General features: G+C 45.5%; 1 protein-coding gene across 1 annotated transcript in view; it reads right to left on the minus strand.

Moving 5' to 3' along the window:
• The window catches only part of ATP5F1A (ATP synthase F1 subunit alpha), a 51401-nt gene extending 24397 nt beyond the window's left edge, over window positions 1–27004 (minus strand). The window contains exons 1-5 of the mRNA XM_085629161.1: window positions 26832–27004; window positions 25130–25211; window positions 10401–10570; window positions 8452–8625; window positions 8183–8349 (exon numbers count right to left, since the gene is read on the minus strand). Of these exons, the coding sequence (XP_085485287.1) occupies window positions 8183–8349; window positions 8452–8625; window positions 10401–10570; window positions 25130–25211; window positions 26832–26891 (653 nt within the window). The 5' untranslated portion in view covers window positions 26892–27004. The remainder of the gene's footprint in view (window positions 1–8182; window positions 8350–8451; window positions 8626–10400; window positions 10571–25129; window positions 25212–26831) is intronic.
• Between the last annotated feature and the right edge of the window lie 461 nt (window positions 27005–27465).

Genomic DNA, 27465 nt, shown 5'->3' on the forward strand with positions numbered 1-27465 from the left:
AGGAAGAAGCTCAAGACCTGGCTGTTCGAGCAGTAGCAGCACCCCCCCCCTCCCGCCCTGAGACCCTCCGGGTGAGTAGTGCGCTTTATAAATGGCTTGATTGAGGCTGCGTAAAGGGATGCAAAGTAATATGCAAAGTCACTGGTGATATCTGTAAGGTCTGTGAAACCCACTCCAACAGTTTTCAGACATGGAATGAACCGCAGAGCGAAATCTTTTTGAGCCAGCCAGCGTAGGGCCTTGCCGGCCTGATCATTCACCACGTATATGCAAAACTGTGAGGAGATGGCAACAGAGGCCTTCAGTTTATGTCAGAGTGAGGCGTGTAAGATTAATTAAATGCTGCAGATGATTCTATATGGGGCCAGCGTGGGAAAAAAGCAGCGTTTATTTCTGGTGCCCAGGTGCCAGATTTCCAGCCAGTCCCAAACTTCCTGGGGTGCAAATAGTCATTGTGCAAAACTTTCAATTTTGAAGAAAAAGGAGTAAGTACGTAAGGAGCGCTGCAGCTGCTGTACATGCTGTGTGTAGTCTGGGAAAACACTGAAGCAGGCCCCCTAAAATCAGAGATCTTGATGGGATCGAGAACAGCAGAGGATTGAGTGTTCATATAGTTGAGCAAGAGAGCAATCACAGTTATCGCAAACACCTTTTGCACCCTTTCAATAATGAAATGGGTGGAGAGTTTGGCAGGTGAAACCCAGGAGCACAGCCATGTGGCCAGGAAGGACTCTGGTTCGATCCCTCAGCTCCTTCAGGAAACCTAACAAAGCCAAGGTTATCCCTCAGTGATCATCCTTACGCATCCTAAGTCTTTCATCCCAACCAGCTCTCAACCATCTTTAGTGATGTGGTTTCCGTGTTTAGGGCCTGCGTGGTGTCTTCTACCTTGGAGATCCGGGTCTCTGCAATTATTTTTCTGGAGGTTTTGGTGTAGGAGTACAACCTATATTCCCACACTGCCAATATTTATCTCCAGTCTTCTCCTAGTGCTGCAACTGTCTTGCAATATTTGAGCAGGAGAAGACCGTCCAAGGACATGACTCAGCCTGCAAGGCTGTGGGATGGTTTTAGTAAATGTATCTATTTTACATTGTTGCGGATCCCTGCCGCCTGTGTCCATGGGTGCAAAATATGGAGCTATTAATTAGGGTATTAAAGCAGACTTTAGAGTTCTAAAGTTCTACAGCATTGTGCACCCTAGGATCCACACAGTACCTCACAATGTCCCCTGGAAACTGGTTGGGGTGCTGGTGGCCAGCGGTGGGTGGGACACGCCTTGGGAGACAGATGAGTGAAAGCCCAGGCTCCAAGTATTGATCATGCAGTCAAATTACCTGGATAGGTCAAAGCCGGAAGCCAATCACGCTCCAGGCCTCCATTCCAGGGCAGCACGGGGTCATGTTGCCCCCAGGCCTCTCTTATAGGCCTACCCAGTAACTACAGGGGCTGCAGACACTTTCCACGGTATCCCACCCTGGCAGTCAGGCCCCGGAGCAGGGTAGGGAGTGCCAGTGTGCGCGACCACTCCGAATAGCAGGAAGCCTCATCCCACAAGCTCAGACCAGACTACTACCCGCTCCCCCTCCGCAACTCACTCTGGACCATGATGCAGGCGGCTCCGGTAAGTCCACACTGCAGGTTCCCCACACCACCCTGTGGCCAAGGGGCAGTCACTGCAACTTCTCAATTTATAATGCAAATGTAGAGGAGGAGCCTAGCGCGCAACCAAGATGGACGCGTAGGCACAGGGCTCCCCGGACCCTTGCCGCTCCTCGCAACTTATCCTGACATTATCCTGGATTTGTGAACGGATTCTGGAAGATGAACCTTGGCTGAATCCATAACTCTTTTCAGAACGAAAATCGGACCTGGGAGACCTGAAATATAGCGTCTTGCATTTTGGAGGCCCACCTGGAAGCTGTGCCCGGTGCTTTGGTGAACTGTGGGGCCGGGGAGTAGTTGAACAACAACGGCATCGGAGCCTTGCCAATGACCGCGCCCCCACTTTCGGTTTTGCACTTCTGCATGGCCTGATTGAGGAGCTGCTTCACGCGACTGGGGCGTCCTCTGGACTGATTTGGGCCCCTTTTTCTCCACTTTTCCGAGCGGGCTCTCGGACAGTCGGTGTCTGATCTGCTGGCACCCCTTTGCTATCGGTCCTGGCGGACCCCTCCGGTGAGCATCGCTTAACATGGCGGGCAAGGGGGACCCCGAGAAACGGAGGACCAAGACATCCCACCGTAGGGGACCAGTCCAGAGTAACATCATGGATCGTTATACCCAGGGTAAAGGATCCCCGGGGCCATCAAGTGCCGCCGTGGAGGACTCTGGTGGTGGCCCGTCCGTGCCCACGGAATTGTCGCTGCAAGACGTTATGGGTGCCATCAACGGCATAAGGGAGACCATCGCCCTGCAGTACGAGGCTCTGGCCCGTAAAATTGACACGGTTGCCATTGATGTCACGCTAATTCGGGCGGATCTCTAAGACTAACGAGAGGGTTCAATCGCTGGACTTGAGGACATCCACGCTTGTCACGGATGTATCAGACCTCCAGGCAACTCTTGGCGATCTAAAGTCGGCGAACGACACGATGTCCCGCCGGCTGGAGGATTGAGGGTCGGGCACGACGCAATAATATCCGCGTCATAGGTGTGCCGGAGACTCTCGGCAATCGTCCGGTGGACCTCATGGTCGAAGATCTAGTCCTCAATCATCTTGCTCCTTCAGGCCTGAGCAAGTTCTTTGCCGTGGAGCGTGCTCATCGTGTCCCGGGTGGTAGGCCTCGACCAGGAGCTCCCCAGAGGCCTATTATTGCAAAACTTTTTCACTACAGAGACCAGGATGCGATCCTGCAGGCCTCGAGGGTACACGGCCCAGTTAACTATGAGAATGCCTCCGTTAACTTCTTTCCGGACTTCACCCAACTCGTTCAGAAACAGAGAATGGGCTTTCAGGGGGTGAAGCGCCGTCTGAGATTTGGAACTTAAATACTCTATGCTTTTCCCTGCCAGGCTTCGTGTGGAATATGAAGATCGGACTATCTTTTTTGAACGCCCTGATATTGTGAGTGACTGGTTAGACTCCCTGCCGGACCGGGGCGAACGATCTGGGCGTACTGGCGGTGCTGAGGGCGGAGGGCCTCCGCAGGAATGATTCTTGGTCCTCTTTGACATTTCCTTCTGCGCCCAGCCAGGTTCTACTTCAATTGTATATTTTGTCTATTAATGTGCTGTTTGGATGCGGGCGGGGACGGGTCCCTTCCCTCCTCTAGGGTCTTTTTGTAGCATGGGATTGTTAGGGCGACAGGCACACTGCAAGTTGCGGGGGCTGTATAGTCCGCAGGGGTGCAGGGTGGGGGGGGGGGGTTGTAATGGCGTGGGAGGGGGACAGTGGTTGTTGGGTTGTGTGTTTTTTCTTTTCAAGGCGGTGTGTTTGTTTCCTTTGTTTTAGGTGTCTGGCTGCGTGCCCGGGGACTCCAGCTTCTTGTGTTGGGATGGGGGGGGGGGGGGGGGGGGGGGGGGGGGTTGAAACTCATGTCTTGGAACGTCAACGGATTGGGGGACCGTATCAAACGTGGGGTGGTGTTGCAATTTTTGCGCCGATTGGCCCCTGATGTGGTATTCCTTCAAGAGACGCACTTGGTGGGTAATGTATGTCATGCCATGAACAGGAGGGGCTACCGATTGGTTGCGCATTCTGGCTTCACCACTGGATCCAGAGGGGTGGGCATCTTACTGCGATCTTCCCTCCCGCTTGAGATTGACAAAGTTACTCTTGATGATAGAGGGCGCTATGCGTCCTTGACTGGACGGTGGGAGGGTCAGACTCTTTCATTGGTCTCGGTCTATGTTCCCCCGGGCCTCCAGACCTCCACTTTCTCTGATGTGGGTCGTATGTTACTTGAACTTCCTGATAGTCTCTTGCTTGTGGGTGGGGATTTTAATTCCGTGATTTCTGGCGAGTTGGATCGTTACCCTCCCAGAGCCCTCTCTGCCACAGGCGTGGCTCGGCGGGTTCTTGGACACTTTTGGCCTAGTGGACTGCTGGAGGTTGATACATCCGACACAGTCAGTACACATTTCACTCCGGGGCTCACGGGAGCCTCTCCAGACTAGATTACTTTCTTATGCCAGCGGCCCAGACCACCCGGGTCCGGGAGGTTAAGCACCTGGCCCAGGGCATTTCCGATCATTCCCCATTGTGGCTCCTCTTCGATACTGGGATGCGATCCGCCGGGCGGGTCGCCCCCATTAACCCCTGGTACCTGCGTGACCAAGATCCGCAAGGGTCTCATTAAGTCGCTTGACCAGTATTTTCTTGAGAATGAGGGGTCCGTCTTGTCCTCTGTGTCCTTGTGGGAGGCTTTCAAAACGGTTCTCCGAGGACACGCCCTATCCCTGATCGTGGAGGCCAAGAAAGCTAAGAACGGGGAGGTGGTTGCGTTGGAGGCCGAGATATCAGGGTTGGAGGCTGCCTTGGAGACTGCTGTCACTCAGGACGGGCTCCACGCTCTCAGCCTGAAGCAATTCGAATATAAATCCCTTGTTACGGAGGCTGCTCGAACCATGTATAGGGAACAGCAGGGTAGACTGTATGATGCTGGGGATAAGGCGGGTAAATTGATTGCTTGGCTCGATAAGAAGGAGAGAGTGAATCGAGTGGTCCCCGTGCTTCAGACGTCGGAGGGAGTGAGTGTGACTGACCCTGGTGAGATTGTGGAGTGTTTCGCTGATTACTTCCGTGCTGTGTACTCCCCGGTGTCTGATAGGGATGAGGCTGACTCGTCACTTGTTGAAGGATATTGCTTTGCCCTGCCTCTCGGTGGATGAGCGTGAGCAGTTAGATGCCCCGTTGTCGGTCGACGAGATTGCTACCGCGATTCGTTCCCTTCGCTCAGGCAAGGCTATGGGCCCCAACGGACTCCCTATTGAACTTTACAAACTGCAACCGGATAAAATTGCGCCATTTCTCCGTCGTATGTTTTCGGAGTCACTTGAACTTGGTTCTCTCCCTGCTGACCAGCGCTTGGCCACTATAGTCGTGATTCCCAAGGACGGTAAGCCTCGGGACCGTTGCACCTCGTACAGGCCTATTTCTCTGTTGAACGCTGAGCCGAAAATCCTTGCCAAGGTTCTTGCTAATCGCCTGCTTACTGTTATCTGTGACCTGGTGCATCCGGACCAATCCGGTTTTATCCCGCACCGGAATACGGCCCTTAACTTACGGCGCCTACATGGCGTACTTGCAAGGGCGGAATATCTCTCAGAGCCGGCCATCTTGGTTTCCTTGGACGCCACGATGGCCTTTGATACGATAGAATGGCCGTATCTTTGGGCCGCCCTGGCAAAGTTTGGACTCGGGGCGGGATTTATTAGTTGGGTTAAACTCATACACTGCTCCGTAGGCTCAGGTTGTCGTTATGGAAGGGTTTCCCGGCCCTTCGTTCTTGGGAGGCACTAGGCAGGGGTGTCCGTTGTCTCCCCTGCTCTTCGCTCTGGCTTTGGAGCCGCTCGCTGCTTGGCTTCGTTGGGAACCGTCGATAAGAGGGATCCGGTGGGCCCCTGGCTTCGAGGATCGAGTTTCATTGTACGCGGATGACATTCTTTTGTACCTCACCACGTCAGTCACTCAATGTGCTCTTTGACATCCTTACTTCCTTCGGCAAGAACTCTGGTTTGATTATTAACTGGTCCAAATCTTGTGTCTATGCTATATCCGGTGACTTTCCTCTTGCCTTCTCGTTTTCCTATTAAGGCATCCCACTCCGGCTTTACGTACCTGGGGGTGTACGTCTCATTGGACCCGGCGATCCGCTACGAGCATAATCTCCTTTCTCCACTTCGGAGATTGAGGTTAGACATGGCCCGTTGGTGTAAGCTTCCCTGGTCTCCCCTCGGTCGTGCGGCGCTTTTTAAAATGTCGTCTCTTCCCCGATTCCTTTACGCACTTCAGAACTCCTTTGATATTATTCCGGCGGCCTACTTCCGGGAGGTGGGGAGCTTACAGAGGAGGCTTGTTTGGGATGGTCGCGCACGTATTGCTCTTGCAAAACTGACTCTCCCCTGGTATGACGGGGGCATTGCGCTCCCGGACATTAGGAGGTACTACTGGGCCTCCCAGCTATCTGCTATTAACCATGCAACGTACGCACCTGGTCCAAATCCGGCTTTCGAAATGGATAGATTTTTGTTGCCTGGCGGCAACTTTAACAGAGCGCTTTACTCTCGATCGGCTGGGAGGAACTTAACCGGTCCCACTAAGATAGCTGTGCGCGTGTGGAGGGCTGCGAATGTGGCCATGGGCTGGAATGAGCGTTTGACGGGTGCGACCCCTCTGTTTGCGTCTGAAAGATTGGGAAGCCTCTGGACGACGAAGGGCTTCGAGCGTTGGGACACGATTGGCATCAGTTAAGTAGGTGACCTTTGGGTGAAGGGTGCGGTTAAATCCTTTGCTGCGTTGCAGAGTGAGTACGAATTGAGTGAGCGGGAGTTCTTTCGGTACGTCCAGGTTCGGCACGCCTTGCTCTCGGCCTTCGGGGCTGGGACTGCAGTCCCTGTGTCTTCGCCACTCGAGGACCGCATACTTGACGGTCACTTGCCCGACAGTACTATTTCCCTTATCTATAAAAAACTAATAAACGTGCGGGCGGATCTCCTCGTGCGCCTTCGGGAGGCGTGGACCGGGGATGGTGTGGAACTGGACGATGAGGACTGGCAGTCTGCGCTGTCCTCCCCTAAGGAAGTGGCCATACCCGCGCGTCTCCGTCTTGTCCAGCTTAAAATTCTCCACCGTGTCTACGTGACGGGCCCTCGTTTAGTTTTGATGGGTTTTTCTGAAGACGGGCTCTGTAGGCGCGGCTGTGGGCTCAGCGCCACTTTTCTCCATGTTCTCTGGGAGTGCTGTGAGGTAGCGGAGTATTGGCGCCGGGTGCATGCTGTCATGGAATGCGTCACTGGGGTCGCTTTGTTGCCCGAGGCTCGCCGATGTTTGTTGAACGTGTGGGAGCCTAATGACTATAATGCGGCTCAGACTCGGTGGGCGGCCCTTGGGAACATGATTGCTAAGAGGGGCATCGCACAGCGTTAAGGTTCCCGACGGCCTCCCACCGTGTCAGTATGGAAGGAGAGCATGGATTGGTGCATGTGCAGAGAGAAGACTGTATGTGTCTCGGGGTAAGCCGGGGGCGTGGGGTAGAATCTGGGGTCAGTGGAACGCGTACCGAGGGAACATCTGCACGCCCCCCCTCGTGGACACATCTGATGCTGCCTTGTCCCCCTGATCCTGAGGTTCCCGGTCTATTACATTTTACCTGTAGACGGTTGTGGTTCTCCGGTCGCCCCCACCTCCCTCTTGCTCATCCTCATTGTCCACCTGAGGGTGGAGTATGTATTGTGCAGTTCCCCGGATGTGGTTAGACGCCCCCTTTTTCGATGGTTTCCGCCTTGCTTTTTGGTGTTATTTTCTTTTTCTTTGTTTGTATTTCTAAAAATCTATGTATCCTGATAATCTGAGGTGTACTCAGTAACTCGTTAATTCGGCTGGGCCCCAGGTGGCCTGTTGCTGCCCTGATGTTGTTGATCATGTACATATTAGCGGCCGGCCCTGGTGGTTGTAGGCCCATGTTTGTATTGATTTTTATGTACAATAAAGGTTTTCGCAAAAAAAAAAAGCAAATGTATTTTAAATTACTGTAAGACACTGAGAACCCTCTTCTTACACAATCCCAAACACTTCACTGTAAAGCTATACACATTAGTCTTGCTCATTGAGAAATAATGCTCCTCAACCATACTTCTATAAACAGGCAGTATAATTAGGTAATCGCCAACTATCCTTAAACTCCGACAAAATTTCTTAATTAACAAGATCTACTAAAATAGAAAACGTATACAAACTCAAATAATCTAGGTTTCTCTTGATCGCTATTGATTAAAATTTAGATTTTTTTTTTTTAAAGGAGAAATAGTCATTACCACATACAGGATCTCTCTCTCTCAACCCTATAAAAATAATGAATGCAGTTCAAAATGAATATTCCAATTTAGATACCACGTAACAAATGAATGCGCTAGCCACAGGCAACTGTAGGACAAAGACATATTTGAAGTTGCTTAAGTTCTGCATATTATGCACAGTGGTATAGTTCAATAAGCCATTCAAATGAAAGCCTTTCTTTACCCAGTCTGCCTGTCGCCAATGATCAACTCCCGCTGACCACGGCCAATGGGTACCAAACTGTCCACAGCTTTAATACCAGTCTGCATTGGCTCTCGGACAGAGATCCTGGGAATGATTCCAGGTGCCTTCAGACCAACTCTTCTGCGGGTCTTGTTGCCGAGTGGCCCCTAAAAAAAAAATATTTTTTAAAAACACACGTAAATACTACATTATAAATAAATCCATTATTTTAGAGTGCTCTACGTATTGTGAGGCACCCATACACTTACCTTTCCATCAATGACATTGCCCAGAGCGTCTACAACACGACCAAGCAGTTCAAGACCAACAGGAACATCGACGATGGCTCCTGTTCTCTTCACAATGTCACCTTCTTTGATCAGTTTATCATTACCAAACACGACCACACCTACGTTGTCAGGTTCCAAGTTCAGGGACATACCCTACGTATAAGCAGAGGGAACAAAAGCTACATTTTATAATATGCACTTAAGAGGGCCACAAACAATTCATCACAAACGAGGCAAATACATTTCCCTGATTTTGACCCAAAGGAAATTGCATTTCAAACAGTAGAACAGAATAAAATTGCATTTATAATACTGAATACTGGAGATAAAAAAAATTTGCAACTTCTGAAGAAGAAACCATAATCCAGCAGTCTGTGCATTTCCTTAAATTTGACATTAGATAAGCAAATGAGGGTTCAATGATTAGGACTCAAGGTTACATGGCTATTGTCTATCCAATGTCTGCATTAATTATGGCCAGGTCTAAACTCGGGTGGCATGGTGAGCAAAAGAATTATGGATTTAACCCAGATCTCTTGAGCAAAGGCTCCCACCCCAAGGGTCAAGAAACATGTTTAGTGGTGGCAGGCTGGTGTGTACCAGTCAGGGAACCCACCAGAGGCTGGAAGTGTCACAGGGCATCTCCAAGTGTGGGTTTAATGTGCTGAGAAGTTTGATATCAAACTTCCCAGTTTTCAGTAAAGCCATTATGGTGCTGTGGAGTACGTAATGACAAACTCCCAGCACCATATAGCCTTAATGGCATTACTGTACTTACGTCTAAGAATTGGTCTAGACACTATAGGGGTACAGGGCTCATGCACCTGTACCCTCACCACTGGTATAGTGCACCCAGCTAGAGGAATGCCTGCAACAGAAACCCAGCTTGCTACAGTGCATATGTGGTCGCTTATTTTTTGTCTTTTATCGTGGCCAGATGAGTCTTTGCTGTCCCTGTGTTGCATAGCTATGCCCCAACGTAGTTATAAGTTCTTACTGTTTCTATTGTCCGTTTTCCCAGCATCCATCCGAGCCCAATGTCTTGTATATTGCACGAATACTACCACTTTGGCCTTACTCGCATTTGCTGCCAACTCATTGGCCTCGTTAGATCGGTTCAAGGCATCCAGACTTTTTAGACCTGCTCTGGTATGATCGAAGACTACCAGGTCATCAGAGCACTGGAGGTGGGGTCTGTAGACCCCTATTTTAAGTAACTAATGTGGCTCCTTGCAGGGCCTTACCTAAATCTGCAGTAAAAAGATTGAAAAGCGTTGGGGCTCAGACACAGCCCTGTTTCAGGCCCGATCCGTGTACATCCTTTTGGAAACTGTCCCCTGTCATTTTTATCTTCACCCATGTGTTGCTATATAGTGAGATCGAATTTTAAGAGGTTATCTGGGATATTGCAGTTCCTTATTTTTTTTCCACAACTTGTTTTCTCGAGATGCCATTAAATGCCGCAGAGTAGTCCACAAAGCAGGCGAGTAATGGCAAGTTGTTGGACGTTCGCCTGCTGAGCCAGGTATGTATGGAGTCGGTTTAACCACCCTTTCTAAACCCGGTTTGGTAGAATGGTAAGATGTTGTTTACCTTGATACAGACATTTAGCTAATTTAGAAGAGAGCTGGTGTATGCTTTTCCTTCTATATCCAACAAGGCTATTAATTTAGGGTCCATTTGGTCACCTTTCTTATAGATAGGTTGCAACATAGAGCCTCTCCAGGAGTCCAGTACATCTGCCTTAGAATAAATAGATAATGTCTTAGACCAGTACACCCAATAAAAGCAACTGGACAAGAACCATGTGAGCAAACCAGAAGGTTCTCAACTCACCAGCCAACAGACTGCACAGCTACTCATTTTGTATTTTCTAATAGTAAAAAGTATACTTAGGAAAAAGCTTTCGCCAAATTTGGTTCACTTACTTTCAGACCAGAAGAGAACTCCACCATCTCCTCTGCCTGCACATTACGCAGACCGTACACACGAGCAATACCATCACCAATGGAAAGCACGCGTCCAGTTTCCTCTAGATTAGCAGATGTGTCAGCACCTAGGATACGCTCTTCTAGAATAGAGGACACCTCAGCTGTACCTGGAGATCAAAAATGATAACCACTTAAAGAATTGGATATTGACCATGGCACAATGTTAATTTAGTACAGAACTTTAGAACTTACAGCTCATTAATAAAGCAGTATAACGTACTTCTGGGTCACAAAATTTTACAATACTTTAGCAAATTAACTTCCAATAGGCACTTCTGTCTCTTGGTGTACAATGTTACCAATTGATGCGTTTATCCACAACACTGAGCTTCAAAGCAACTACTTAAGTGTACGTCCTCAATACCTATGTGGCTTTCTGCAGAAGAGTTCACATAGATCATCTAAATTTAGTCAGTTATCTGAGACAATCCCAGGTATTTGTAAAGACAAAGCCTTGCTCTCCACGCGAGATTCCAAATGTTGGGGGTCGTGCTGGGGTTTATGTTTTAGGGTAGTGTTTGTGTGGTGTATGTGTAGTGTAGGGGGGTCGTACTGGAGGGTAGTGTTTTAGGGTAGTGCTGTGGTGTAGGTCTAGAGTAGGGGTCGTGTTGGGTAGTGTTTTCGGGTTTAGGGTACTGTTGTGGTGTATGTGTAGTGTAGGTTAGTGGTTTAGGGTAGTGTAGGTGGGTCATGCTGGGGAGTGTAGGGACAGGAGTGGGGTTCGTACTGGGGTAGAGTATTACGGTTTAGGTTTAAATGTAGTGTGGGGGTCGTGCTGGGAGTAGTGTATTAGGGTTCAGGGGAGTGTTGTGTTTTTTGTAGAGTAGGGGTCGTGCTGGGGTAGTGAATTAGGGTTTAGGGAAGAGTAGTGGTGTGTAGTGTTCAAGGTTTCAGTGTAGTGTCGTCATGTATGCATAGTAGTGGAATGCAAAGTAATGGTCTGCGCATTAAAATTCATTTGTTATATTATTAATGCTTTTGCGAAGTTATGGTAAGCGTAGTAATATTATGCGTACTAATGCCATTTGCGATGTAAGAACATCGCACTAAAAGCATGCGTAGTAATGGCATGTTATGTATCGTCATATCTCCTCCTTCCTGTTCACGCAAAACCAACACATCTAAATTCGGGCATTCCCCAGTGTCTAGCTCAGAGTCCTTGTCACTCAACTTCTATGCCCCCGCCCCCCGCCCTAAGCCTGCCTGGTATGTGCCTTTGGCTTTCACATAAGGTTGCATGTCGATAACACCAAGATCACCATCGCTCTCAAAACAATCTAGTCTCGATTCAGACCCATTTTTGCACGTCCATGTGTGATTTGACCCTGTGTGTGAAGGAGCCTTGCAACAAATTAAGCAGCAATAAAACCAAGGTAGTTATTTCTATTTGGTAAACAGTCCGTTAACTTGAAAGCTCTACAAAGTTGGTAACACAACGCAGCTGGCTGAACCTAGCAAGCCAACCTCAATGAAACCAATTTCAGATCCTTATCACAGGCAAAACAGAACAAGCATTTGCAATGCAATAGGTCTCGCAATTGCAAGATTGAGCTATTGGCATTGTAAATGACAATGCCTTTTATGTGTTAAAAAAACTACAATAATAAAAGGCATTGTCATTTACAATGCAGATAGGTCAAAGTTTATAAAATGCGAGACCTGTTGTATTGCAAATGCTTGTTTAAGCGTCTCAAAGCATTTTCACGCATAGAAGCCACGCCCCTTTGTTTAGGGGAGGGGAGTCTAAAGAAAGGTCTGCTGCCGCTGTTAAAGGAAGGGTCGCTGTGATCTGTACTGGGAATATTTTCCGAGCTATGGAGTTGCAGAAAGGTTTTGAAAATACAATAAAAAAAATTGAACAGCATGTAACTTTTCTGGTTACTTATTTTAGATTGTAAAATGTGATTCTGGGTAAAAAACAATTACATGGATTTGGGGTGGGGAGTTGGTTGAAGGTGATCTAATGTGTCATGTGTCAGTAAAAAAAAAAATGGGACACCGCTTAGTGTTAAATATATTTAAAGATGTACGCCCTGAAAAAAACATTAAAACAATTCATTACCAAATCCCTTATTCAAAAGTGTCACCAAAACTAGTAAAAAAAAAAAATAGCTGTTGAACCAATATTGTTCCTCTTTAGTGTCATGTCTAATGGCAGTGTCATTTGTGATGTTTCCATAGAGAGTGACGGACATCTCTCAGCGATGTTATAAACACCACATACTCCCCGTGTCCTGTCTGAATTATACCCAACTATCCAGGCCCTCTACACAAATTATTTTATTTGATCACTTTGTCTTAGTTGTTGTTAATTAACCTATTCACAGAAAGAAAGCTTAGTGAATCACTAATCTTTTTATCCTACAAATAAGTGTTCTTTCTCCTGAGAACAAGTAACAAAGCAGAAGGACAACTTTTACCTAGAGAAAATGTGCCCTGAACTATGGCCGGAACTTCATGTTTAATTCACAGATAAGCACAACTGCCCATCAGAAAGAGGGAAGGAAGGAAGGAAGTCAGGGAGAAAAGTAAGGGGGAAGGAAGGAAGGAAGTCAGGGAGAAGTGCAAGGAAGGAAGTCAGGGAGAAGTGCAAGGAAGGAAGTCAGGAGGGAGAAAAGTAAGGAAGCAAGGAGAAAAGTAAGGAAAGAAAAGGGTAAAGGAAGCAAGGAGAAAAGGGTAAAGGAAGCAAGGAGAAAAGGGTAAAGGAAGCAAGGAGAAAAGAGTGAAGGAAGGAAGGAGAAGAGGAAAGGAAGGAGAAAAGAGGAAAGGAAGGAGAAAAGAGGAAAGGAAGGAAGGAAGGAGAAGAGGAAAGGAAGGAGAAAAGAGGAAAGGAAGGAAAGAGAAGAGAGGGAAGGAAGGAAGGGAGGAAAAGAGAAAGATGGAAGGCGGGAAGGCAGGCATTGGTGTGGTAGCTACTATGTGCTGAGTGATTGAGAACTGAGCTGATGTCTGGTAAGATGGACACCCACGTGGGCTGCTGGGCAGACCTGCTGTGTGAGCACACAGCTCAGAGGGACAGCCTAAGCAGACTCCAGGTTTTCACTGTGGGCATTTCGAAGTGCCAGACTGCATTTTAACTCGAGCGGACGTCATTTCAATTGAAAGACATTCAGGGAGGAGCTCATCTCCTCGCTCTACAAATTACTAAATGACTACCAACAAGTCGAAAAAACATTATCGAAGTAAGCGCCGGAAAATAACAAAATTGAAGTAGACCTGCCCCGGAATTTGAGCCCTGTTGATGAATTAAAGACACCAACCGCTTTGCACGAGGCTTACTTAATACCAACAATATTATCAGGCATTCCTTTGAAGTTTGCACGAACGCGGGATTGTGAAAGATTTCCATAATTTAGGCAGTGCTGTTAGCTACTGGATATATTTGCAGACTTCATTGCAGAGAATAAAAAGAAAAAACTATCAGGTGCGAGTCCCTCCCCCCCCCACTTTAGGGCGCAGCACCGAGACACAGTAAACAAGCATTGATCGCTTGTCTTTATGGGGTCATGTGTTTGGCCCCATAAAGATAAAGTGCTTAGAGCCAACTGGCGCATGCTCAAAGCGTGAAGGCAGCGTGGTTCAGGAAGCCCTGAGCACTGTCTCGTGTGCTTCACAGCTGTCATGAAGACTTTTCTTATCTGCTTGTTAAATAAACAAGCAGATAAGAAAAGTCTTCGCGACAGCCGTGAAGCAGGAGACCCAGTCCGGATGGGCCGTCCTAAAAGGACAAAGGGCGATAACACAGAAGCCTTTTTCAATGGGAAGCCACCGTTTACCATAAATGGTGACGCGACCCAATGAAAATGAGGGGCGGGGCTTCAAGCCCCCTTCTGAAAAATATTCACCCACAATATGACTTGCAGACGCGAGCAACGCATGCGCGCTGCAAAGCAGGTCTGCGAGACCTAAAAACCCCTTTAATATGCAGATGAGAGCACCTAAACAATGTCTACGTGCTTCAATGCAGGAATAGAAAAATGCATTGGTGGTTGTCTTATTTGGGGCAAGAGGTTGGTGTTAGACCTGGCTCTCTGCAGGGTCACTCAACTTTTTGCCTTCACCCCTCATGTTTTTCAGAATACTTACGGGGGTACTACATATACACACGGCCTGTAAATTAAATGCTACTAGAGGGTCTAAACTGGGGTGGCATGGTGAGCAAAAGAACGATGGATTTAACCCAGATCTCTTGACTGGGGGTGAATGTGATTTATTCAGCATTCCGTCCATTGTTTGCGTAGCACTAGAGGGCTTGCGGCACTCACTGTGCAACCCACTAAAGTAGCATTTTAAAAACATGTATCAGGCCACTGCAGCCTGCGGTGCAGTTTTAAACTGCCATTTCGACCTGGCAAAATAAACCTTTGGCCGGGCCTAAACCTTCCTTTTTAACAATTATAAGTTAACCCAAAGTTTGACCCCCAATAGCTTCTAGGGCAGGGTGCACGATATTTAAAAAATGTTGGACATGTGTGCTTAAGTTTTACATGTCCCAGCAGTGAGAAACTTTTTTCACTTTGGAAAGGCCCATCTCTCCAATTGACTAACACAGTCCCTGCCACAGACTTAGCATGTTCCTCAAACTAGAGTGCAGAATCCATCCTTGCACCAAGACTTTTCAGTGTCGTTGGGGGGAGGAGTGGGGGGTGGGGGAAGGGAGAAGAAGAGGTATTGCCCAATTTCGGCGGCCACCAGTTATTGCCCCACTGATGTGAATCTTTGCCAAGGAACATAATCTCTGTTTTGGAGGAGTTTAATTGTAGACCATTTGCCCCCATCCACCCAGCTATGGCTGCCAGATCCTCCTGAAATTTTATCATGTCTTGACTGGAGTCTTTGGTACAGGCAAAAATGAGTTGCGTATAGTCCGCGCAAGATACCATCTGTATGTTACGGGTCTTGGCCAACAAGGCCAGCGGACAAACATAAATGTTAAATAATGTAGGGCTCAGAGCCGACCCCTGTGGGACTCCATAGCGCACAGGGTACGTCACCGAATGAAATGGAGTGGCAATGACCTGAAATTACCAGTCACTCAAATGGGAGAATAGCCAGTGAAGTGCACCGCCTCAGATACCAATCTCACGCAGACGATGTAGCAAAATACTGTGAGACCGTATCGAAGGCTGCGTTGAGGTCAAGCGGAATGAATGCTGTCAAGTTGCCCTCATCCATAGAGGCTCTAAGTTCTTCTGTGACAGCTAGCAGAGCTGACTTCATACTATGTTTAGGACGGAAGCCATTCTGGGAGGGATCTAAAATAGAATTGGATTCCAGATATTGCATCAGAATGCTGTTCTCATACGATTCTGTTATTTTGGAGAAAAATGGCAGAAACGAAATTAGGCAATAGTACTCCGGTCTGAAAGCGTCCAATGAGGGTTTCTTCAAGAGAGTGATAACCTTTGCATGCTTCCAGGTTTTAGGGACCTTGGCAGTGGATAGAAATGAATAAAATCCAGGCAATCCGGAAACAGACAGTCCAAATGTTTTACTACAAAATTGGGCTTAAAAGGGTCAGCAGGAGTCCCAGATTTAATCGTAGTCAAGGCCTTGGGCTCATCTAAGGTCATGGAAGGGAGGGAGTCCAGAGTGTTAACCCTCCTATCTACAAACTCTGCTGTCACAGGAATTTCGCAGTTCCCACAGAAACAATCATAGATGTCTGCCACTTTATTAGTAAAATAAGTGGCCAGCACCTCACACTGGTCGTCAGAAGTGATGGAACTATCATTTGACACCGGGGTCTTCACCATGTCCTTTAGAAGGAAGATGATAACTAGAGGGGTTATTGCTAGAGTGGCTTGTCAGCAAAGAAGGCAGCATGGGTTTTGCAGATCAGTTTATGATAGCCTTTCCTCGTGGCTAAGTATTCGGATTTAGCAATAGGAGCGTCTCCAGTGACATTCTTGCTTTTTGCAATTCTTCCTAGCCTTAGCAAGAGATTCATCAAATCACACTTGAGAATGGTCTTTCTTGGCATGAGTCCATTTGGCAGGGATGCACCTGTCTAATACCTGCGTAATCCATTTTTCAAAGTTAACATAAGCCAGCTCAACATCCAAAGAACGAGTGGGCTAAGACGTCTCCAGCATTTTATGGAAGAACTGGTGGTCTAATTTCTGCCAGGGAAGTTTGTAAATGGCTCTGGACCGGTTCTGATTTTTAGAGCCATTATATTACAGTGAGAAGACTATTAGATGGTGGTCAGTCCAAACCATCGGAGCCACTGTGGGACACTCCGCTAGCTGAATGTTGGTAAGCGCAGGGTCAAGCAAGTGTCCTGCCTCGTGTGTAGGTCCACAAACCTATTGATTTAATTGGCAAGCAGCCAAATCATTCAAGAAATTGTAAATCAGGGTCAGAGTTCGATTACAGGTGTAAATTCAGATCACCTACAATAGTAAAGTTGGCAGACTGTAGGGCCAAGCTACTCACTACGTTAATGAACCCCTCTCTAAAGGTTTTATGAGACCCCGATGGCCGATAGATCAATAAGCCCGAGACCGTAAAAGTACTTGAAAGAGCAATTTTAAAAATGGTACTTTCACAATCTGGAATGGGTGGGTGCAGGAGTCAGATTGTAGGTATAGCAGTCTTTATCAATTATAGCAATAACCCCCTCCCCCCACCGCGTCCCACCTCTGTCTACATTCTTCATCACAAAGCAAGGAGGCAGGGACAAAGCAGCAATGGCAACTGAGTCTTTAGAGAGCCATGTTTCTGTTGGAAATAGAATGTCCAGAGAGCTTTCGGAGAACAAGTCAAAAATGTCCACATGGTGTTTCACCCGCGACCAGCAGTTAATACTGCCAACGTTGGCTTTAGTGGAAGGTGTGTTTAACTGTGTGTCATGCCTACACAGGGGTTGGAAATAGCATGGACAATCCAGGCAAGAACCCTCAGAAGGGGACCAACAGTGGAGTTTGCACATAGGATTTGCCTTGCGCAACATCAGTAACTCCTCACGTGAGTAAGTTGTCCACATAGCAGTGTGCATGAAGTAGCTGGGGGCACAACTGGCTCCTCCCAGTTACGTTTCTGATTGGCTGAGCTAAGCCAATCAGAGCGCGGCTTCGCGGGCCGAATGTTCCCACTTTCCACGTTTCAAGTTAAGTTAGCGCACACAGAACGTGCTTACAGTAAAAACGGAGCAGTTTTCCACATAAAAAGAAAACAAAGAAATAGCAGCAGTTTTGTTTAAAACAATTGCAAAGCACAAGCATTTTAGTCACGGTACTGTAGTACGGTTGGAAGTTAAGCAGGTTATCATGAAGTAAGGCACTGTTACCTTGGAGAAGGGCACAGTCTCTTCAGATTTGTAATTTGGTAGAAACTGCTACCTTTTCAAAAGAGTGCAATGCAAAGAATAAACTCTACAATTGGGTATACAACAACTTAGGAGAATTGGGAGTTGTACAACCATTATACTAGTCCCCACAGTGGTCACCAGTGGCATGATGCTAAATTAATTCAACACACTGCCAATGAACAGTGTGCGCAAAAGACAGTCCTACTTCTGTCAAACAACCACGTTCAGATGGCTTTGAATGTCTGCTAGAATTCTAACAAAAGTTTTGTGATCAAATGAGTCCTTCATCTAAAAGCATGTTAAGAGTTTTATGGGCTGATTATCCGGAGGACAGTAGCTTGGGAGAGGAGACCGGGGCAAGTGAGACGTCACCTGGTTCTAGTGTAACTGTAAAGAAACATAGGGTCAGGAGGATACCTTTATCTAGGAACAGGTCTAATGGGGCAGAGGACCCTCTATCCATACAGCCTAATCTCCCAAATGAACAAGCTATTCTTGAAGAACCTGATTCTGATCCATGATATACCAGACAATGTTGGCTCATAGATCAGATACAAAAATGTAGATTGCCCGCACACAAGGCACATGCCAAAAAGTGAAAAATGCTGTGCGCCGTATTACAAAATTCTGCACCGACATGACGGCCAGAGTCTCGGAAGCCGAAACCAGGATATCTACCCTTGAAGACGAAGTTGCCACACAAAAGAAGGAACTTGCCTTTGTTAAAGCACAACGGGATGATGTCAGCTTCAAGCTTGCTGAGTTGGAAAACCAATTGCGGAGAAATAACTTGCGTGTGTTAGGAGTCCCTTAGAATCTTGGTGGAGCAGATATCCGGAATTTTTTTTATTTTTTGAGGAAACCTTTATTGTACATAAAAATCAATACAAACATGGGCCTACAACCACCAGGGCCGGCCGCTAATATATACATGGTCAACAACATCAAGGCAGCAACAGGCCCCCTGGGGCCCAACCGAATTAACAAATTACGGAGTGCACCTCAGAGGTTATCAGGATACACAGATTTTAGAAATACAAACGAAGAAAATAAAATAACACCAAAAAGCAAGGCGGAAACCATCAAAAAAGGGGCGTCTAACCACATTCGGGGAACTACACAATACATACTCCACCCTCAGGTGGACAATGAGGATGAGCAAGGGGGAGGTGGGGGCGACGGGAGAGCCACAACCGTCTACAGATAAAATGTAACAGTCCGGAAACCTCAGAATCAGGGGGACAAGGCAGCATCAGATGTGTCCACGAGGGGGGGGCGTGCAGAGGTTTCCTCGGTACGCGTTCCACTGACCCCAGATTCTACCCCACGCCCCCGGCTTACCCCAAGACACATACACAGTCTTCTCTCTGCACATGCACCAATCCATGCTCTCCGTCCATACTGACACGGTGGGAGGCCGTCGGGAACCCCAACGTTCCGGACATTTGTGAACTATTTTCAGCAGCATTCCCGGAACTCACTTCTTGGGACTGGCCGTTGGTCATTGAACGCGCCCATCGTTTTCCATTTCAAATTAAATCTAAGTCAAAAGAAGGAGAGTACCCAGGAGCCATTTTGGTCAGATTCAATAATTTCTTAGCCAGAGGCTATTTTTGATCTGGCCAGACCTGACAAAAAGCGTTCTGCTAACAGTTGTTGTTTCTATGTAAGGCCGGATTTCTGCCAGTCTACTGTTACTAAGCGGTGGCAGTTAAGGCAAGTTTCCAAGAAAAAGGCGCCACTGTCTATTTACAAAATCCAGCCAAACTCAGTTATTTTCAAAAATCAAACAAAATTTTTTGTTTCAGAAATTTTGGCAAAAGAATCTCGATTCTCTATGACCTAATGCTTATTTTCAATAGAAATGTTATTTAAAAATGCTATAGCTAGGTTGGATTGATATAGTTAGCTGACTGGATTAAGCTGATTTTTTAACACTAATTTTTTTTTCGGGTCATCTGGGAGGGGGGCGGGGAGGCACTCTGTGATCCCAGGGACTGGCTGTCCCTGTGCCTCATAAGGTGGGTTGGGGTGGGGGGGAGGGTGTAATTCAACATCAGTCAAAATTGAGTACAATGATAATGACTGCTTATTTGCAGGATACGGAGTGTTGTTCAGACTGGTCTACTAATGACGCAATATTGGGCAAAGTAATGAAATCTTTTGCTATTGTGATTTGTTTCCAACTTTATAAGGAGCCATGTTTGATAGACCACAGTTTTCTAATCTCCTTCTGTGTTCCATCATCCAATGGATAGGATAATTAAAATTTGCACTTTCAATGTTAACGGTCTTAATGATGCGAAAAAGAGGTATTTTGACCAAAATGATTCATTTGTTACAAATAGATAAACTCTGCCTTCAGAGACACACTTATCATGGGAAAAAAGGGATTTGTTAAAGAATCTGGGATTGGATGTGTTAATAGTTTCTAGGCAGACCGGCATTAAACGAGGCGTAGCTATACTCATGCGCCGGAATCTGGGTACTGTAATCAAGACCTCTGCTGATGAGTGGGGCCGCGGCAGAACTTTTAATTTCTCAGAACAGGTTCATGATTTAGTCTATGGCCCCAACCTGGATGACTGAGCTATTTATCTAAATCAGGAGCTTGCTCTTAGCAGTATTCCCATTATTTTTTGTGTGGATCTCAATATTCACATTGATGCCGACTTCAGCATCAGACAAAATCCAAGATATAAAGGTTTGAAACCACGGTCTTTTAAGGCTCTGCGGTCTCTGGTATTAGATAATGCCTTATCTGATGCTTGGCATATTGCCCACCCAGATGTGTATGGCTTTACTTTCTCTGCTCCGCATAGGAAATTTGTTCGTATTGACTACTTTTTTTTTATCTCAGTTCTTTTTGGATAAAATTGGGTTAGAAGTTCTGCCTAAACTATTATCTGATCATAACCCTCTCTGCTTAAAGCTTAGTTTTTCATTAGTTGGACAGGGCAATAAATCAACCTGGACGTTCCAGCGGAATTTACTTTTACAACCAGATTATATTCAGTTTATGTCTAATGTTATCAAGGAGTTTTGAGATATAAACAATGAGTCTGCTTCAGTTCCAGTAGTCTGGGACACATTTAAATCAGTTGTACGGGGAAGAGACATTAAAATATGCTAACCTTCAATTAAAGGACAAGCGGAACAAATTTAAAAAGGACTGTGATATGGTTCTACATGCAGAGAAACAGCTTGCGGAAAGCATCAAGTTGAATAGAGACAGAGGAATCCCAACTCGATCTATCGATTAAACGCAGCTCTGTTTATGCTCATATAGCCGACCATCCCCGCATCCGCAAAGCCACCGCCGGAAGATCTTTCTCTTTTCTGGCAGCGAAGACCTGGAACTCCCTTCCCAGCCACCTTCGCGCCATACAGGACCACCTCTCCTTCAGAAGGCAGCTCAAGACCTGGCTCTATGAGCACTGACCCCCCCCCCCTCCCCCCCAGTGCCTTGAGACCCTTACGGGTGAGTAGCGCGCTTTATAAATGTAACTGATTGATTGAATCAACATCGGACTGAAAGCTATGAACTGAGCAAACAAACCGGGAAAGTTTTAGCACAAAGATTATGCCAAAGAGCTACGGCTAATGAGATTCTTAAAATTCAAGATCTTAACGGGGGCTTTAAAACTTCTAAAGAAGATGTACTGGCAGCATTTAATGAATTCTATCAACTGCTGTATCATCAACCGGACAGTGTATCTGATCTCGCCACAAAACACTATCTTGATAAGATTAACACTATAGAAATGTCACCAGAATATGGGGAGTGTCTCAGCGCCCCAGTTACTTGGGAAGAGATTGAATTAGCCATCATCGGTCGGCAAAGCCATGGGTCCTGATTCCATTCCTCTAGAATTCTATCGAGTATTTAGAGGAATTCTAAAGCCAGAACTGATGAAGATCTTTTGCTCTGCTTTCGCCGGCAACCCACCTGAGTCATGGTCTCATGCTATTCGTCATTTTTAAAAAGAACGGCAAAAATAGTGAAGAACTAGGCTCATATCGACCCATCTCTTTGATTTCTACTGATAGTAAAATGTATTCAAAAATTCTCGCTAATAGACTGAATCCACTGATGCCGACCCGCCTGTTAATCAGACAACATGGCTTTATACTGAAAAGAGACACCACAGACCATGTTAAAAAAATAGCATTATTAGACTGGGCACAGACCTCTGAATCCCCAGTTGCGGTGCCCCTGTTGGATGCAGAAAAAGCGTTCAACAGGGTCTCCTGGGAGTTCTTATGGTCTGTCTTGCTCTGGATGGGTTTTCCCATTGCATATATTAACGCAGTTAAAGCCCTCTATATCCAACCCAAAGCTGCCATAAGAATAACCAATTCTCTCTCTAAGGGCTTTGCGATAACAAGGGGGACTAGACAAGGTTGCCCTTGTTCCCCCTTGCTGTTCGCATTATATCTAGAACCATATCTACGTAATTTATCCTCTGCGGCAGATATTATACCTGTAAAAATTAATACCAACTCATTTAAAATCTTCGCCTATGCGGATGATGTTGCCGTAACTACCATAGACATTAGACGTGCACTACCAAAAATCATTCTCCTGGCGGAAGAATTTGGCCTACTATCTGGCTATAAATTAAATGTGGCTAAAACTCAATTAATTCATTCTGATTTTGGCCGACCTAATGAATTAGCTTTTGGCTGAAGCCCAATATCTGGGGATAACGATTTCATCCAAGGTCGATGAGACTGTACGCTTAAATACTGAGCCTGTCCTGAACTCTAACAAAACTTGAGAGATTAAATAATTTACATTTCTTTTTATGGCCGAGTCAATATAATTAAAATGCTAATCTTTCCAAAGTTTTTATATTTATTCCGAACCATACCACTTTTGTTTCCGGCATATTATTTCACAAAAATTGATAGAATGATCTCCAGATTCCTGTGGGGGTATCATCGCTCTCGCCGAGCGTTGAAATGGTGTTTTTTGCCCAGACTGAAAGGGGGGTGGGGAGTCCCTAATTTTCGGTTGTATTATTGGCTTATTTCTTTAAGATTTATGGGTATACTCCTTTTTTCGGATATTGTCACTGAAGAATCCGTTTATCCCTCAGTCTATGAATTACTGCTAGGCAAGGCGGCTCCTCAATGCCTAGTCAAAATCATTGAACCCAACAAATTTAAGATTTTAGCCTGTGCTACAATTTGGCGACAATTTAGGAAAAAAATTCTCGGTCTGGGTGAAATTAGCTATTATTCCCCAATGTTTAATAATCTTGCCTTATCTCCCGTTTTTCATGACCAAATCACAAGAAAATGGCTCCTTTCAGGAATAGATTTTGGGAGATTTATACGAAGATTCTCAATTCTCTTCATTTTCAGCTCTCCAAACTAAATATGGTCTACCACAGCATCATTTTTTCAAGTATCTTCAGATCCGGAGTTTTTTTTTTTTTAGAATCGAAAGGTCTTCTCACTCACTCCTGTATGACTCCTAATAAGATATTAGAAACTACGAGGAAAGCAAAGAAAATAGGCCCAGTTTATCAAATGACTATTAATCAATTTGAAGACGATTTATCTTCTGTGGAGAATAAATGGCAAAGGAAGCTAGATTTAGTAAATATCGATATGGGTAGATCAATCGAGTTATCCATTAAGGTACTCTTTAACGGATCCCTTCAAAGCCAACATTATATGTCTATCTTCGATCTTTATTATTCTCCCGCTAAGATAGCTAAGTGGAAGGCTGGCGGTGAATCAAGATGTAATCGCTGTGATGAGGTGGATGCAGACTCCATTCATATGTTTATTAAATGTGAGAAACTTTGTTTTATTATCGATATTGAATCTTTTATTAATAATTTAGGGATTGCTGTGAAATTCTCCCGAACTGGTAATTTTTGGTTTTCAAGCAGATCAGTCTGGGATAAGACCTATGGCTCAAGAAGCATTTTTGTTTATCTGTATGTCCGTTTTCCGTTTCTGCATCACTTCTCGTTGGATTGATAATGAACCCCCAACCTTTCAATGGCAATGTAAGCTGCTCTCTATTTATCATTTAGAAATGGCTATGTATAGGCTTAAGGGGGATAAGGAAAAAAAGGAAAGGATCAAAAATCTGGGATCCAGTTACTAAATGGATTTAAGACACTCCCCCTATTTGTGTATTTTCGCTGTCTGTTTCTCAGTTATATTATTTCTGCTCCTTTTTACATTGCTCAATGTATGACTATTTGTTGAAGTAAAGCAATAAATAAAATTTAAAAAAAAAAAAAAAAAAGAGTTTTATGACCAACGAACGAACCCCTGACCCAAACACCATAGGGAGTTTTATATGATAAATTCAAGTCTTGAAATAATGCACTATACACAGGTCAACTGTCCATCATCGCAACCACCTACAGAAAGTAAAGTTAATCAAATTAAAAAAAAGAGCGTACACAACCACACTAGCTGTGTGCACCAAGGAGCCACTTTTGGATGCTTTAAAGTTAGAAATCCCCAGTCAGATTACCATTTCTTCACAATATTGTAACATTACTTCCTTAACTTTTCCGAAAGTAATGCATGTCAAAAATCACATCCGAGGAGATTGATTTTTGGACTAAGAATGTAAAGATCTGAAACTGCTTTGCACTATTCATAACCAATTTTGCAGGAGAACTTTTGTACAGTTGCACGGTTGGTACACTTTAACTGTCATTTCACATTTAATGGACGGCTGCAAAATATATTCTTGAGGGGTGCACTGGGTCTACTAAAAAAACACACGCCACACAATGAAACTCTTGGGTGAACTGTATGTTAAGCTTTATTTCAACGAGTCTGCAAAAAAAAAAAAACATGTACAACCTATTTGAGAAACAAAAACTGCAGTGACCCAAACAGGCCAAGAGGCCACTCATTCTAACTTCTAATGTCGAGCTGCCTGAAAACTTATTTCAGACGGATTGATGGCATTACAAAGGATCCTGGAAACATCAATCATCTTCCCCAGTTATAAAAAGATGTCCCAGAGCAAATCTACAGACAGGGTAGCAGCCTTAGACTTGCAATGATTTGACAAGACTTCAATGTTGTTCCTGTTGTGCATCACCGACTTTCAGAAAAGTTTTCTAAAAAATGAAAACCAAAAACTGCACACAAAAAACGAATGGACCTAGCTAGGATGAAGTGTTTAAGGAAAACTGTCAGGCAAGAGAAACCGATGTCATGCATAATATTGTTTTACAGTCTACGTGGAAGTTGGTCAATTACATTACCAAGGTCACAAAGTTAATTTGGCTGCGTTGTGCAGAACGAACATTTTTTGGCAAATAATTCTGGAGGACTACATTTCATTTTTAAATGGGCTTTCACTCACCAGTCTTCTGAACCCATGTCCCGGACGACACGTGGAGGTTCCTTGTAGCAACAAAGGCCGCGCCAAGGGCATTTCTGGACACCTGTCACGATAGACATTTCCATTTAAAAAATTGGAATCAGCATGAAAAGCCCTTGAAACGTATTCAATGCTTGTTTTTTTGAAGTCTCGACAGGTGATGAAACAGGAAAAACTACAATTGTATGGGCACTGAACAGTGACATTGACATATAGAGCACTAGGTTAACCTTGACAGCACTACTTACAAAACCTAGCAGCCTAACAAAACGTTAGACCAACCTGGCATGAAACGGAAATAATTACACTTGCAACAAAACTGTCCTTTAAAATGCTGTCATCAATTATTTAATGTAAATGAAAACAGTCGAAATCTTGTTGCAAATTGAGTGTAACTCCAAGGGAGTTCTCAATAACTAATATCAAGATTCGACAACAATTAATTTTCTAGATTAACCAGAAGCAACATCAAGACATACAGCCACGGACAGCATCTCATGTAATACTCAATAGTGCAAGATCTGCGAGTCACACAAAGGAGAATATTGCTTTCTTACACCGTACATTGGACGTGATAATCTCGTATTACAAACTCCAGAACAGATGTGTTTAATGGTTTCATTAGGAATAAAGACACCCAAAAATATAAAATGACCTATTGTAACCATTCAAAATTGAATTGAAAGCATGTGGAAAGGTCCCAACCTGTGGGGCCCAGAAATCGGGTCACGGTCTAAAGTAACAGGTTAACGTATGTATTTTAGTTAATCTTTCAGAAGAATTCCTAAAGATGCCTCATTCATACCTCTAACAAACAAAAAGGCACACTGTACACTCATTTATCTAGCTGCCAAGTACACACAAGGGAAGGAATGTTTGCCGATTAAATGCATTCACTTTGGAGGGCCGCAAAGGCATAAAAAGCTCACGGACAAACCCTTATGCATAAGGATAGGTTAGCACTCGGCAGATCACTCAGACAGCTAGTGAACAATTTGCGAGTCTCAAGGTTTGAGTACAACTTCAATGAGTACAACAACGAAGAAGCAAAATGCTTACAGAACAAGCCCGTCTAGGGGCAAACAGAATACAGCTGCAGGAGAGGGCACTCTCGGACAGGGTGAGAGCTCCCAGGTAAATACGTTTTACAAGCGAACAAGTGCCTAATCCAGTCGAGGTTTTAGCTTTGCATGCTGGACTTGCAAACCACTATTAAATCGAGACGAGTTCCAGAGAGTCCAGCAAGTACTGGGAAATTTGACAGTTACGGGTCATGACTTATACGACCTCGGGCCTCCTGTGGCAGGTAACCATAACTAATACAACACGCACACAACTACACCGTTTGAGCATCCTACTGGATAACGGAGCAGCATTTCAACATAAGGAAACACTCTAATGTATGGTTGCAAGTTGTGCAGGCGATTTGCACAAGCTCCGACCGTTTGCTGCTCAGAGACATTAAGGACAGAGTCTAGCATGGGGACAAGAAATCCACCACAGGATGCCACAAATGCAGGGCGCAGGCTGAATCAGTGCTGTTACTTAGACAATCTCCGGACACTGCAGAGCTTTACAGGCCCATGCCGGCCAAGATGGCGATGCCTATCCTCACTGACACCTGAAGGAGAAATGAAAGACAGTTTTCCCATCCTCTGTCCGAGAGCGGGAGGAAGCCACCTACCGTGCACGCCTGGCGGGGTAGGGATCGGGCGAGCACAGCGGCCACACGGACTGACAGCATATCTGTATCCTAGATGGGGAGGGGGAGCTCCAACTTCTGCTGTCGCTGTGGCTGACTCCAGGGGCAGAGTGAGAAAATGGCCACCGCGCCGCGAGCTCCTCTAGGGGAAGGTCATAGGGAGGAGGCGGTGGACGGGGTTGGGCCTATCACGGAAGCACTCACAGCCTGGAACTCTTCAAACACTAAACCGCATACTTCATTCAATACATGCGGGTTCTAGTTTAGCAGCCATAGTGGGTGTGGGCAACCACGTCCCCGTTCTTTGAGAGAAGGACGCAAAGCCTGCGCCTCTTATGTTTGTAAAGGACAAGGATGGGTTTTCACAGAACTGTTTTAGGATCGTCCACTATTCTATGACAGAACTGCATGTTTTAGGTTATGCAATCTCGGCGCAGCTTATTATGAGCAGGCATGTTACAGTTAACATAAAAATACAGTGAAAAATATATTGGGAAGAAACACTGTGAACTTAAAACGTAACAATTCAAAGTGAGTCAACACTTAGTAAGTTGTTAGGTTTTATAAATACCATATCTATTAAATAAAGTTTACAATTAATGGAAAAAAGGTTGTT

Source organism: Triturus cristatus, chromosome 2_1 (assembly GCF_964204655.1).
Source record: "Triturus cristatus chromosome 2_1, aTriCri1.1, whole genome shotgun sequence".
In the NCBI taxonomy this organism is placed as follows: Eukaryota; Metazoa; Chordata; class Amphibia; order Caudata; family Salamandridae; genus Triturus; species Triturus cristatus.